This window comes from Coptis chinensis, chromosome 4, assembly GCF_015680905.1.
Source record: "Coptis chinensis isolate HL-2020 chromosome 4, ASM1568090v1, whole genome shotgun sequence".
NCBI classification, from domain to species: Eukaryota; Viridiplantae; Streptophyta; class Magnoliopsida; order Ranunculales; family Ranunculaceae; genus Coptis; species Coptis chinensis.
In genome coordinates, this window is record NC_141459.1 from 97,294,992 (window position 1) to 97,309,053 (window position 14,062).

The following is a 14,062-nucleotide window of genomic DNA, read 5'->3' on the forward strand; positions in this document are numbered from 1 at the left end:
GTTTTTATTATCATGTTTTAGTTTTAGTATAAGTATGTAACTCTGGGTAGATAACACCTCTCTCAGACTTTATATTCCAACCCTAATTAATCTCTAGTCTTCTCAGTTCTTATTCTTGATTTTTCTAATATATCAATGTCACAACTCTCCTAGCATCACCACTAACATAGAATTCAACACTTTACGGTTAAGGGAGTGAATTTTCAAGACTTCATGGGTAATTGGGAATTCGTGATATACTTGTACTTCGAGTGAACTGAATGTGATTGAGGGCCTTTTACATGGAGGCTAGTTAGCTCCTTGCTACACTGGTCTCCTGGTCTATCATGTTCTAACCTTTTGCACATTTTGCTTCTTTAGTGAGTTGACTTTTACTAACAAAAATAATTTGTTATCATAATTGTTTTTTTTTTTTTTTTTTTTAATTGGTAAATCTGTTTTAAATGAGAATCAGTAACTATTTGATGCTGGCGAGTTCGAGCCCCAGACTTCTGGTATCATCACCCAAAGGTTTTACCGACTTTACTAGTCGACACCTGCATCATAATTGGTTTTCAAGTCTCTCTAACTATACTACAACTTGTTAAATCAGTTAGGTCTCCAATTATTACTATCTAGTATCTACTTGTTAATGAACGAATATAAACACACACCTTCTCTGTCCATTCTAGAGAATAAGCTGCACCATAAAAGTCAAATTAGTCTTCAAAACAAGAAAAAGAAATCACATCTGAAGAAAATCACCGTTTCAGGTATTACGAAAACCCATACCACTGTTTACTCTTCACTATGTTTCTTTTTATTTTCCAGTAAGAATGTCCTGTCTACTTTTAAAATTCTTTATTTTATGGATTAACTAGTATTAAACATAGTGGAAAATTAGGGTTTCTCCCCACTAGATGAGCCAATTAGGGCCTCTCTCCTAAACACACGGTCAATTTGGTTTGACTGCTAATTTTTAAGTCAAACAACTAAAAATGACACAAATGCCCCCACCTAATTAAAATTGAACATTTTCTTTTTGAAAACAATGAGAGTTATAATTTTTAGTTGTTTGACTTGAAAGTTAATAGTCAAACTAAGTTGATCGTGTGTTTAGAAAGAGACCCTAATTTCCCATCTAGTTGGGGGAGGGGGGAAATCCTAATTGGCTCATATAGTGGGGGGCATAGTACAAAATATCAGGATATGGATATTTATCGATTTCTGATTTATGGATATGTATCGTGGATATATCTCTCTCTTTGGGGATATTTGACATTGTTTCACATGCAAATATCGTGGATATATTCAAAATATCGATAAATATTGTGGATATTGTGGATATTTCTTAATATATCATGATACATTATTTATATTTATTTGAAATATGATGGTAAATATTAAATAAAATTGTTACATATACAAAATATCGCAAATATAATTGAAATATCACCGATATTTACAGTCGTATATCTCTGAACATATCGGGATATTTATATATCTTTTTCTGAAATCTGGATAGATATCGACAAATATCACGATATATCAGGATATTTTGTACTATGGTGGGGGGGTAATACTAGTTAACCCTTTTATGTATTACAATTTTTAGTTTTTACTAAAGACCTCCTCATCTTAGGCGATGAGATCTCCTTTTGTTTTGATTGCTGAATCTGATGAATTTTGACAAACAGTTTATACCTAGGAGTTCCTCAGAAGTGCTTATCACGTCTGCTGATTCACGAATTCGGGTTGTTGATGGTGTTGATCTGGTTCACAAATTTAAAGGTATCAGTGGAAGTGAACACATTTCTCTTTTTTTTGGTGCATGTGTCTCAAAGTTGATTTCTTTATTTTGCAATTAACGAAAATTATAGGGATGCGTCTATCTTGAATTACTTGGGTTGGCTTATATCAATACAAAATGTATCATGGGGTAGGGGAACACTTGGCGCTTAAGCCTCTAGTTTGGTATTGATATGATATATCTTTACATGTGTGCTAATCTTTTAAAACTAGTTTAGTTAATAGTAATTTTAGTTGAGTTAACATGGCTTACATTTTAAGCTTACTGGATGGGGAAGTGAGACTTTCTTGTACATGATTCTTCATATTTTCTATGAGGACTATGCCAAGCGCCTGTACTGAGGCTTAACTGGTTTGATCGAATAATGTTTTTTTTTTAAAAGTCAAGAGAAGATGAGAATTTGTTTCGGGAATTTCCAAAATTGCTTTTGGCATAAATTTCTGTTGTTAGCTTTGAGAATCTGAAATACCATATTTGTTTATTAGTTTATGTATGAGCTTAGAATTGAGAGCTACAAACTCATCAATTCGTAATATAATTTGAAGGTCCTTTCTATGTCCACGAATTGTGAACTTCGTAGTTCATACCATTTGTTTCTTGCGCCTTCCATTTGACAATGCCCAGAACTAAAAAGAGATCAGTGTTGTTACAACATCACAATGATGGGTGGTTGTAGAACGTTATGATCTCATATCCTAAAGAGCATGTTAGCACAATTGCATTATAGATATATCTTTTATCTCGCATAGTTTTGAGTACTCATTGATTTAGTAATTCTGGGATTAGGAAGTTACGGACCCGCAATAACTTATAAACTTTGCATTTCTTTGACAGATCGATCTTTCTATTCTTATTTGAGTAGTGTTTTTGATGTACCAGTTTCTCTGAATTTACTAAATAGAGTTCCCTACTTAATTTCAAAATGTTAAAGATACCAGGTATCGTAATAATAACTCAATGGACCACGAAGAATTCTGAGGAACTCTAGTCAGCTCGGAACATCAACCTATGTCTGAGACTTTTGAGTCGCATATTTACATCGTATCCGTTAATTTACTTACCATGCATGCCGTTTCGAGTTAAATAACGATGCAAAACATAAAATTAAGATGAATTACAAATTAGCTTTGATTTTTTCCAATTGGACCACCCTGAATTTTCAGTCCCATTAAATATGTATTTGTTTATTTTCGTATTCGAATAATTTGTTCTAACATTGTCGATGTTGGTGCGATTTCTTGACAGGATTTAGCAACACAAGCAGTCAAATTTCGGCCTCCGTTACATCAAACGGAAAGCATGTTGTCTGTGCTAGTGGTGACTCGTATGTCTATGTTTGGAATCTTGAAGGTGATTCGAGGCCAAGCAGAAGCAAGGGTGTCACTGTCACGAGCTCTTATGAGCATTTCCACTGTCAAGATGTGTCAGTAGCCATTCCTTGGCCTGGTGTAGGTGGTAATGAAGGGATCCTAGATAGTTGCAAATGGGAGTACAATGGATTTGGTAACCTCCAGGACGAGGTGCCTGGAGCCCAAAATACACCCTTGATGGTTGAAGAGTCCAATGGGCATGCTAGCCCAATGCATGGTGTCCTCTCCAATGTAAACAGTGGCTACTTCTTTGATAAAATGTCAGCAACATGGCATGAGGAAAAGTTGCTTCAGGCCACGCAGTGCCGTAGATCTCAAGGCAGTTTCGACTTCTCTAATGAGATTAAGCAAGGGAGATCAGCTTGGGGCATGGTAATAGTGACTGCAGGCCTAAGAGGCGAAATCAAGACGTTTCAGAACTATGGATTGCCATTTGCCGGTCCGACTTTAAAAGCTAATGGCTGGGGCAGTATCAAGTTGGCAAAACGGTGGTTTCGTGTACAAAGTGAGTGACAATTGTAATATTTGTGACGTCTGGCTTGATGTTATTGCTAATCTCATATGGAAATGGAGATACCCAATGAGATCGGACTGGTATTGATGTAGATTAAACTGGCGGAAGCTTCAGTTTAACAAATCTACTCTTGAATTAAACAAAATAACTAAAACTAAACCAAATCTTTATTTCTCTCTGAAATATTCTCAATAACACAACTCCTCTCAACCCTAATTATAAACCTATTATTTATACTAATCCTAAAAACTATAAACCAATAGGAACATGACATGTGTCAACAACTAAAATAAAATAACTAAACTAGTGGGCTTGCTGCCCATGTGCTTGACCATACTGATGTCTGCATCACTCTCCCCAAGTTGAAAGAATTTGTCCACAAACTACAATGATGGTGCATTAGAAGCGGGAAAAATTGATAGCGCTTCATGCTGGAAATCTGGAACAGTGTCAAGTGGTTCTTCAATAACCTCTCCAATATCGTCATCTCCTTCTGCGAATAAAACAGGGCGTTTTTTTTTCTTTGGCATTTAGCAGCAATGTGGCCAATAACACCACACTCAAAACACTTCCTAGATGCAGAAAATGCATTGACAGGATGAACTGTAGTAGAGGCAGTACTAACAGGTGATAGACCAACAGAAGATGATGATGAATTGGACGACTTGTGGAGATCTTATGAGTTTCTAGCATAAGTAACTGCATTTGCCATAGTTTGAATATCAACAAAGGACAAATTAGTTTGAATGCGTTTCTGTAAACCATTGACATATCTATGGATCTTGAATTCTTCGGTCTCAGTCATATTTAGGCGAGTGCATAGCAGATTGAAAGCTTCAGTGTATTCTTGAACAGTAGACAAGTTTTGCCGCAAATTATGTAGGCGATTAAACAAATCACGCTCATAATTATTAGGAACAAACTCTTTGCACAAAGCTCGTTTCATCTTAGACCAACGCTGCACCAATTTCTTGCCCTTAACAGTGTGACCTCTTTGGTATTCATCCCACCATACCTGCACATAACCCCCTAATTTTATAGCTACCAGTCGAACACGCTTGGCACCCGAAATGCTCTTATATTCAAAAATCTTTTCAATTCGAGTCAACCAATCTACAAACACATCAAAGATCCATCTTCTCATCAAACTCGTACATCAATCTTAATATCACAATGATTATTTTTTTTTTTTTTCTAACAAACGAATTAAACAATCAACAATATTTAAATTAGTAGGTACACGACGATTACCGCTTATAGAGCATCGCCGCCTAAAAGAATCAACGTCGGAAGAAAGATAGAGAGTATCACTAGCATGTCGCCTGAGTGATGGTGGAGGAAGTTGAGCTTGCCTAGCTTGCCAAGGGGGAACACGCTGAGTATGAGGTGGCCGACCACCTCTTACCTCTATTTTCACCGCCATGACCACGTCCTCTAGGAGCCATGCCATAACCAACACCCAAGTGGTTCGGCTGAATAAAAGGACCCTCCTGCATGTTATTTACTGGCGGTAGACCGTGTAGCTGATGTTGGCCCACAAGTTGCACTTGCAGTTGTACAATAACATGTTGTCTCTAATGGGAAACAAATCGCTCCAATGGTTGGAGTTGTGGTAAACTTAGCACAGAATTAGGTCTTCCCCCACACTGAGGAGGAATAACAGCTGGAAGATTAAAAGGTTCACGAACTAATGGAGGAACCTCGACTGGATGGTCATGCTGGAGCCATTGTTCAACTCGTTTACGGCCCCGCCATTTGCAACTATATCGATAAGACACGGGTGAGGAGTCGAGTGACCGCACCGAACATCAAAAGGACGCAGTGGTTGGTACCGTGTCGCAACTGCGCTTCTAGCAAGACAAGATTCGTGGGTGCCGGAATTATCAGTAGTGTCTGCAGTCGCGATGAGTAGTGACCAAGGTAGGAGGCAAGAGTACTGTAGTCACAATAGGCGCACCCACTACTTCAAGACCCTGCGGCGCTGGAGCAGTCTGTTACCTAGAAAATTCTTGTTAAGGATAGCTTGGCATAGGCGCATATCCCAAATTAGGGTTAGGCGCATAATGTGGCACAGATTGATACTGACTAGGATTCCAAGACTGATAATAAGGAGAATAACCCTGATACATCATCTATTGCTGATAGAGATCTGGATAATAGTCGAATGGCATAGAAATTGGCGATGTCTGAAAACTTTGAGAATGCGCCATTAATGGTGGAACCTGTGACGGCTACTAAAAAGGTAAACTAACTTCTGGAGAAACCTTAAAATTTTGTTGTTGGGCGACTAGAAGCGCATTCAAGGCTTCTTGCATAGCTTCAAACTTGGCATTCAAACCTTGATAATTTTCTTCTAGGTGTTTCATCTCTGGTTTCTTGATATACGACATAAAAATTAAAACTTTGATCTTGAAAGAAGACAAAGACAAAAAATTGATTTTCGGATGAACAGTAACGCGATGAATAGTGTTCCCGATGAATATTGTTTCGTGAACAGTAACACATAAAATTAAAAACGAATACGAAAAAGAAAAATTGGATTTTACTCGGGAACGATTCGTGCTCCGATACCAAATGATGTAGATTAAACTGGCGGAAGCTTGAGTTTAATAAATCTACTCTTGAATTAAACAAAACAACTAAAACTAAACCAAATCTTTATTTCTCTCTGAAATATTCTCAATAACACAACTCTCCTCAACCCTAATTACAAGCCCATTATTTATACTAATTCTAAAAACTATAAACCAATAGAAACACGACATGTGTCAACAACTAAAATAAAATAACTAAACTAGTGAGCTCGCAGCCCATGGACTTGACCATACTGATGTCCGCATCAGGTATATTATAAGTGGATCAGTTCATTCAAATACCCATTAATTCGACTTCCCACGTGTAGTTGGGAATTGTAGAGTTCAGATTCTTTAAATTTGAAAATAAAGTTGTTGTTAAAGGTGGTGAACCCACGACAAGAAGCATGGAGGGCATTCTTAATGAATCAGATTGTCTCTCCATTGGGCATTCTTAAGTCCACATTGTTACATGTATGTAGAGAGAAGCAGAGAAGTATTGCATTCAATTGCAAGAAGAAAAAAAAGGTAAATTACAGAATTTTTTTTTAGTCCCAAAAACAAGGTAAGTGTTGATTTTACATATAATTGGTTAGTTGTTTGTAACAAACGGTTATAGTATATTTGTTTCTTTTGACACTTTACAGAAGTAAATATTTATAAAAGCCTATGGACAAATCGTCTGATACTGCTACTGTATTCAGAACATAATTTTAATTTGCTTGGGGATCACGCATGTTTTCCACATTTGCATAATAAAACCAACAAGAAATTGAAGAATCAAAAGCATATAAGTATTCCCGTAGAGTAATAGTTACCACAAAGCTAAAATTAACTCATATATTTAACAAAAGACATATACTGTTTACAAGCTATGCTCGAATAACATTAGCTGATTAGCCTTTAGACTCCATGAGCTTGAAAAGTTGAAACATACATGTAGAATGTAAATGTGTAACATAAACCAAAAAAATCAATGACTGGAATTCTCGAGAATCAAATCTTGTTGTCGTTGATCAGAGATGAGGACCACATCCCATTCTTCCATTCTTGATGAACCCTGAGTCGGTCAACCGGGTAAGCAAGCTTCTCATCAGAGCTCTGAAAATAAACATGGTATTGGTTAGAAGTCCTTCCAACAATCCTTCCAACCCACCAACCCTCGTTATCATAAGCGTCGACTTTGTCTAGTGGACGAAAATCACAAACTTTAACTTCAGGTGGTGTAGGCCTTATTTCACTTGCATGCACAATCTCTTGCAATTGATGTTTTTCATCATCGGTTACTAATGTCCTGTATTCCACCACGTACTGGTTACGATCCAATCGCATAACAACGATTGCTGCATAGTATGACCCTACGTAGCCTTCTTCCTTGCTATGAACTTCAACTAAATCACCCCTCTTAAATGCCATTGTTGATTACTACTATACTTTATAGAATGTGAGATCTTGTACTTGAAGTCTTGAATAGTTGAATATAATGAACCGTGCAATGCTGTTTGGGTGAAGAGATGTATATATAAGCAATAAATACAGGTGGTTGCTTGTAAATTACGGTTCCAAATAACAAGTGGAAACGGATTACTAATTTCAGTTGAAGACCAGAATTAGAAACCAGTGCCAGGTTGCGACTTGCGACCGACCTTAACTCAATCTTACGGCGGATACTTCTTCATGTGTTGGGCACTCACACAATTGTGCTGGGCAGACCCCAAAAAAATATAGGTCTGCATTTGTGTTGGGCACTACATATGGTCCAGCACACCCCCAAGCCCAAAACCCAACTCGCAAAAAATTCGAAAAACCAGTTAGAACCAGTTTCACCCTTTCTCTTCTCTCTACGTGATTCAGCCTATCTTTTTCGCCTTTAGCAGCTACCGATTGCACCAAACCAATTTATGGTGTACTCTACTGAACTAAAGCAAGTAGCTGGCCCAAAAAAAATACTTGAATAACGTGATATAGCAAAGCCACCACATATGCAGGCGTAATGAATGGAGTTTTGAAATAGGTTAATTGATTCATTCGTTTGAAAATGGTATTACACCAGAAAATATGGACAAGAGAGAGAAGTTGGGTGTCACATTGCGAAAGGCCGGCCCGCTGAAAGCCATGGTGCACAAGAAATTGCATCCCAACTTCCCCTTTCAACTTGTTCAAGGCTGATTTCAACTTCTTGGTCTACTACGAACAAGCTTGTGAGTTGTGAGCGACTGAATGCACCTCCCAATCTCGCTTAATGCTAAACATCAACCCATGAACCCATCGGGAACAACTTTAACCGTTAAGAGGGAAGAGAGTTGATGAATTGTAGTCGTAACTTGGATTATGTCACGTCAGTTAATAAGTTCCTGATCGAAATTGGTACTTTCAAGTCCCAAGTCAATTTTTTTGGATTATAAGATTGATGTAAATGAGGTTTTTGAAGTACATCTGTTCCCTTTTATATATATATTAAAGGTGGAGAGAATCAAAATTTAGGGTGCCATTTAAAGTGAAACGCCAAATTATTTAAAAAAGGTGGCTCAGTTCCAGTCTTGTAGAAGATGTACCACTTATTGTTTGATCTCTCACACTTCGAGAGAATACACTTGGAGAGAATCAAACTTTCAGTTGCATCTAACCATGGAGCTATCCTTACTAAGTGAGAAAGGCTAAACACGTTGGCAAGAGGTTAACTTGACGTAGGGGGGTTATTTTTAGGTACTCGCTATGGGCACAACCCATTTTGTGTTGGGCGGACCCCAAAAAAATAATTCATTAACAAAAAACATCTTAATTTGTGTTGGACACCACCCAACTAAATACAAATAATCTGGAGGCAACCTATTTAGTTTTTTTCTTCTTCTTCTCACTCATTCATAATCCATAATCCCTAAACTATACCCTAAGTGGAGGAAACCATAAGTGGAGGAACTTCGAAACAATAAAATGGAAGACCCGAATTTTTTAGAACACGAAGATGAACCATTTAATGAACACATGAGAGAAAATGAAAAAGAGAGAGGAATGGAATATGACAAAATGAGGGAAAATATTTAAAATGAAGAAGTTGCAATGGGAAGTAAAGCCGAAAATAATACGGAGATAAGAAGAAATACTCAAGGACATAAGGTAAACCTAGCTTGATTTTTTGATTTTGCGTGTTTTGTCCGAGTCCCCAACGACCCCACCACATCGAAATTGGGCATCTCGAACGATCCGGTCACATCGATAGCTTGAGTCCCAAACGACCCAGCTACATCGATTAACTTCAGTATAAACGATATGACCACATCGAATTGGGTGAGTCCCAAACGACCTAGTCACATCGAATGAGAAAAAAATTATTAAAATGAAATGAAATTTCACCAAATCGATGACGTACGTAATTACAATTCTAATAAAATTGTATAAAAAAACAATTTGTATAATACATCACTTAACAATTGTTCTTCATGCATGATCTTTTGCGGGGTTCCGAGAACCCTGGAAACTCGAATGACGTGGATGATGTTCAACCACTTTTAATGGATACAACAAAAATATTTACTACAGATGATCGAGGTACAGATTAGGTATTGATTTTATTTGTTTTTATTTTCTAAATGAAATTATATTAGTGTATTGATTGTTATTTTCTTTCATATCTTTAGGTATTTCATATACGTAATGACGTAATTGGTTGGGCAATTGCTCGGGAAAAACATTAATGTAATGTGGTTGTGGTAATTGGGAAGTCGCAGTATGTTAATGGGAACCGAGTACCAAGGCTGGATTTAACTTGTGAGAGTTCGGGTATATATCGTTCACACAAAAAGGAAGGTCAAGATAAGGCTAATAAGATAAATACGGGAACAGTAAAATGTGGATGTCCATTTAAGTTAAGATGTTGTTTCTAACGCGGCACTGTGGATAGTTGGAAAATTGTTGTTGTTAATGGTATTCACAACCATCCATTGGCGAAGACCCTTGAAGGATATGCATTTGTTACTCGGCTGACCGTTCCACAATTCGAGTACTTGTTAAAGATGACTCAAAATTCAATTAAGCCTAAAGAAGTTTTGAAATCCATCAGAAATAGGTATCTTGAAAACTTATCCAGGATATATCAAGTTTATAATGCGAGGCACAAAGTGAGGACGTTAGATATGAATGGTCGCATGCAAATGCAGAGATTGCGTGAGATGTTAGCAAAAAAACCATTATTTTGAGGAGGTAAGAGAGGATACGAATACGGATGAGATAACGGGATTGCTATGAGCCCATCTAGAGGGTGTTAAGTTGGCTCGGACTTTTCCAAAAGTTATCATCATAGATGCCACCTACAAAACCAATAGGTATCGGTGGCCTTTTGTACAGTTTGTGGGGGTGATTTCAACCTGGAAGTTTTTCACAGTCTGTCAAGTGTTGCTTCAGTCTGAAATAACAATAGACTATGAGTGGGCTTTGCGGCAGTTTAACGGCTTGCTGGGTGACGAAAGGTCATCCGTGATCGTGTCTAATAGGGAGTTGGCCTTGATGCGTGTCGTTGATACTGTGTTCCCTGACGCACACAAGCATCTCTATAGATGGCATATCGCTACGAGTGTCCTTCAAAAATGCTTTGATTTTTTTTCAACCACAGAACTTGTAGAGAAAGGCCAGTTCTCGTGAAATACTGTAATGAAATCGAGGATTGAGGATACCTTCAACCGTAGATTTGCTGTTTTGGAAAAATATTATAGGGTTGAGTACTCCAATTTTGTTAGTTATTTACGAGAGACTTGATGGCCTTACAAAGATCGATTCGTATGTTGTTAGACAGACCAACACATTCAATTTGGGAGTACAACGACCAATAGAGTCGAAGGGTCTCATGCTCAGGTGAAAAGTGTTCTAGGAAACACAAACAGACATGATTTTCTAGGTATGTATTACTTGATTCACCCAATTTTAGAGATTCAGATGTCCGAGATTAGAAGTACTTTTAAGAGGAGTCTGATTCTAACTCAGCACTGCCACAAAATTCCGTTATTTCGTGAACTCAGAAACCTGGTCTCTATAAAATGTTTGGACTTGCTTTTTGAAGAACTAAATACCCGCGTAATGGATGTTGCTAAAGACTCTGAGTTCATTTGTGGGTGTTATTTGCGCACCAGCCATGGATTGCCATGTGCTCACGAAATTATAGAACTTCAAAAGCAATAGCGGTCCATATCTTTGAGTGCTATTGATCCCTTTTGGAAAACTTTGTCTGCTTCTCCAAATGTGTCTGTGGGTGTTGGTCCCGATTGTAGACCTTCAGTGAATATGTTCCATAAAAGGTGTGAAATGGCTTCTGAAGAAGAGCATAAGGTTATGGTTAGGAAACTTATAGAGATTGCCATGCCAGAAAGTACATGGCTAGAACCGCCTCAGGAGGAGGCAAAAACCAAAGGTCGGTGTAACGCCCGTATTTTTAAAATACATATTTATTTATTAATTAATTAATTTAATTATTTATTTTCAAAATTACCGGATTGGACTCGGGACATGTGGGCATGGTTTTGGGCCGAAGTTCATGTTGGAGAAGGGTTTAGACCCCAGTATATAAACACATTGTTCTAGAGAATAGGTTCATAGAGAATAAAATATATTAAAAATGGAGGCAGAGTTTGAAGCTCGTTTGCTCGAGCGGTGGAGCCACGACTTCGGACTCGGAGAAATTAATTAGGAGTGTGGAATACGTGAGTAGCTATTTTGCTATTTCACCAGTTTGTAGTTTTCGCATGTCGGTATATCGCCTACTATTTCTATTTTATATCGCTTATTATCCCGCTTTTATTCGACGTCGATGCGTCGTGATTTAATAAACTTTGTTAAATATCGAAATTTGATTGAATCATTAAAGCTTTGGAAGCTTGAAGCTTCGGTTTACATTAATGGCGTAATGGCGGCGGAGAACTTCGCCATAAACTTTTGTGTGGACTGTCATTGTTGGTTGTTGTATTGTTTGATGATGGGTTGTAGATTAGGTGGGGAGGGTTTGAGTGAGGCCGGAGGTTTGATCATCGGTGATTGGATGAAATTTGCTCAAGCTCAAAGACGTCGTTAATGGTCGACGCCGATATGGAGAAAATCTTTCGTCGAATGGTTTGTATGGATTGTTGATAATGGGTTGAAGTTGGGTTGGGTGATGCGTGATGTCGGCAGGCGGTGAAGCGTTGAGGGAGGCGTTAATGGCGCATCGCCATTCCGTGGATAATCGGGACTTGGGGTTTATCGTGTAAAATCATTTGAACCGCTTTTGTTTTAGATTTGGTGGGTTGTTGATGTAGGTGTGAATGTTAGGATGTAAATGGTGGCGGTTGGAAGCTTGTAACAAGTTTAATGGAGGTCGACATTTTGTAGATCTAGTTTGAGGAAGAGGTTGAATCAATCGACATTAGAGTTATTGTCTTTATTAAAGTTATAGGGTTTTTGTTTGTGAGTAAAACCGATATGATGAAACGGGAGTGGGTGGCCTAAAATTTGGTGGCGGGCTTTGGTGGTGGAGGATGTTGGAGAAGATGAAAAGATTACCAAGCCGATTTGGGCTTTGGGCCTTGGGCCAAAACCTTTGGTTTTGTTTGGGCCCGGATTCTATTTTAAGTTGTTGGGCGAAATGTTTAAGTGTTTTGTCTTGGGCGATTTCTTTTTAGTGGCTAGGGCCGAAATTTCAATGGTGGTTGGGCGAAATTTCGCTTTTAGTTTTAGTGGTCGGTTTAGTTCAATTTTGGACCGAACCACTTAACCGCTTTTAGGCGGTTTCTAATATTGATTGGGCGATCCATTGGACTTAAAATAGATCTACATGGGTCTTTCAACTTTTAGACTTTCGGGTTCTAAGGTTTGGGTTTGGCGGTTAATTGGTCCGAACCATTACCTTAGCCACGGAAGCCATGCACCTTTGCCCTTAGCCATGAACCATGGCTATGACCACTGAACCCAATCGAACACCGGAAACGACAGTTTGACTTTAACCGGGACATGTTGACTTTTGACCATTGACGGTTGACTTTGACTTTGACCATGACATGTTGACTTTGACCTTTGACCGTTGACTATGAAATGTTGACTTTTCCAGTTTTTCACCTATTTGATTTGTATGGACAAATATAGTAATAAAATATTGTCGATATTATATAACTTGGTTGGTCATTATCTAATTTAGATTTGACGTGAGTAGTGTGTAAAGGCATATATATATTGGGCTTTGATTGTGGACGTGGACTGTGGACTTCTAATTGTGTTACGCTTTTATGTTGTATATTATATGGACACATATAGTAATAAAATGTTGTGGAAGCTTGTATAAATTTGGTTGTCATTATCTAAGAAAAGATTTGACATTGATGTTGTGTATTTTGACACGCGTGGCGATATTGAGATGTTAGGAGACATTATATTCCTAATACGTTATAATAAAAATGTATGCAATACGTTGAAGCATTATGACATGATATCATATGTTGGGATATATATATTAATGTAATATCTTGGAGAAATTTATATAAACACTCCATTATTATATATGTGAGATGCTACTATGAGGTAGCATAGTATTGGTGAATATTTGCCCACGGGAGTGTGGTGTAGTGCAATAATATATTGGCACGTGAAAGTATGAAAATGGTTATGAGATATACTGAGATATTTCTATATATTGTGGCTTAGTGTAATAAGGCAATTGACCTGCACGTGATATAGTGGATTTATTATGAGTCATTAATGTATGACACTTGAATAAATTACGTAATGAAAATCCTAGAACTTAGCTACCACAACTCATGTGATTGGCCCTTCTGGCGTTTCAGTTAATCTGAATGGCCTT

The 14,062-nt window shown here is 37.8% G+C and overlaps 3 protein-coding genes across 3 annotated transcripts; 1 reads left to right on the top strand and 2 right to left on the bottom strand.

Annotated features, from left to right (window-relative positions):
- The first annotated feature begins 1,585 nt into the window (after positions 1-1,585).
- On the top strand, positions 1,586-3,865 carry LOC147506009 (uncharacterized). Its single transcript, XM_086604205.1, has 2 exons — positions 1,586-1,770; positions 3,035-3,865. Exons 1-2 carry the CDS (start codon positions 1,659-1,661, stop codon positions 3,670-3,672), a joined length of 750 nt encoding a protein of 249 aa, XP_086460331.1. The 5' UTR covers positions 1,586-1,658; the 3' UTR covers positions 3,673-3,865.
- Positions 3,866-4,349: 484 nt separating this feature from the next.
- On the bottom strand, positions 4,350-5,096 carry LOC147506010 (uncharacterized). The gene is made up of 2 exons (XM_086605674.1): positions 4,925-5,096; positions 4,350-4,786 (listed from the first exon to the last, which is right to left on the bottom strand). Exons 1-2 carry the CDS (start codon positions 5,094-5,096, stop codon positions 4,350-4,352), a joined length of 609 nt encoding a protein of 202 aa, XP_086461800.1.
- Positions 5,097-7,242: 2,146 nt separating this feature from the next.
- On the bottom strand, positions 7,243-7,662 carry LOC147506011 (protein AGENET DOMAIN (AGD)-CONTAINING P1-like). Its single transcript, XM_086605675.1, has one exon. It carries the CDS (start codon positions 7,660-7,662, stop codon positions 7,243-7,245), a length of 420 nt encoding a protein of 139 aa, XP_086461801.1.
- Positions 7,663-14,062: the final 6,400 nt, after the last annotated feature.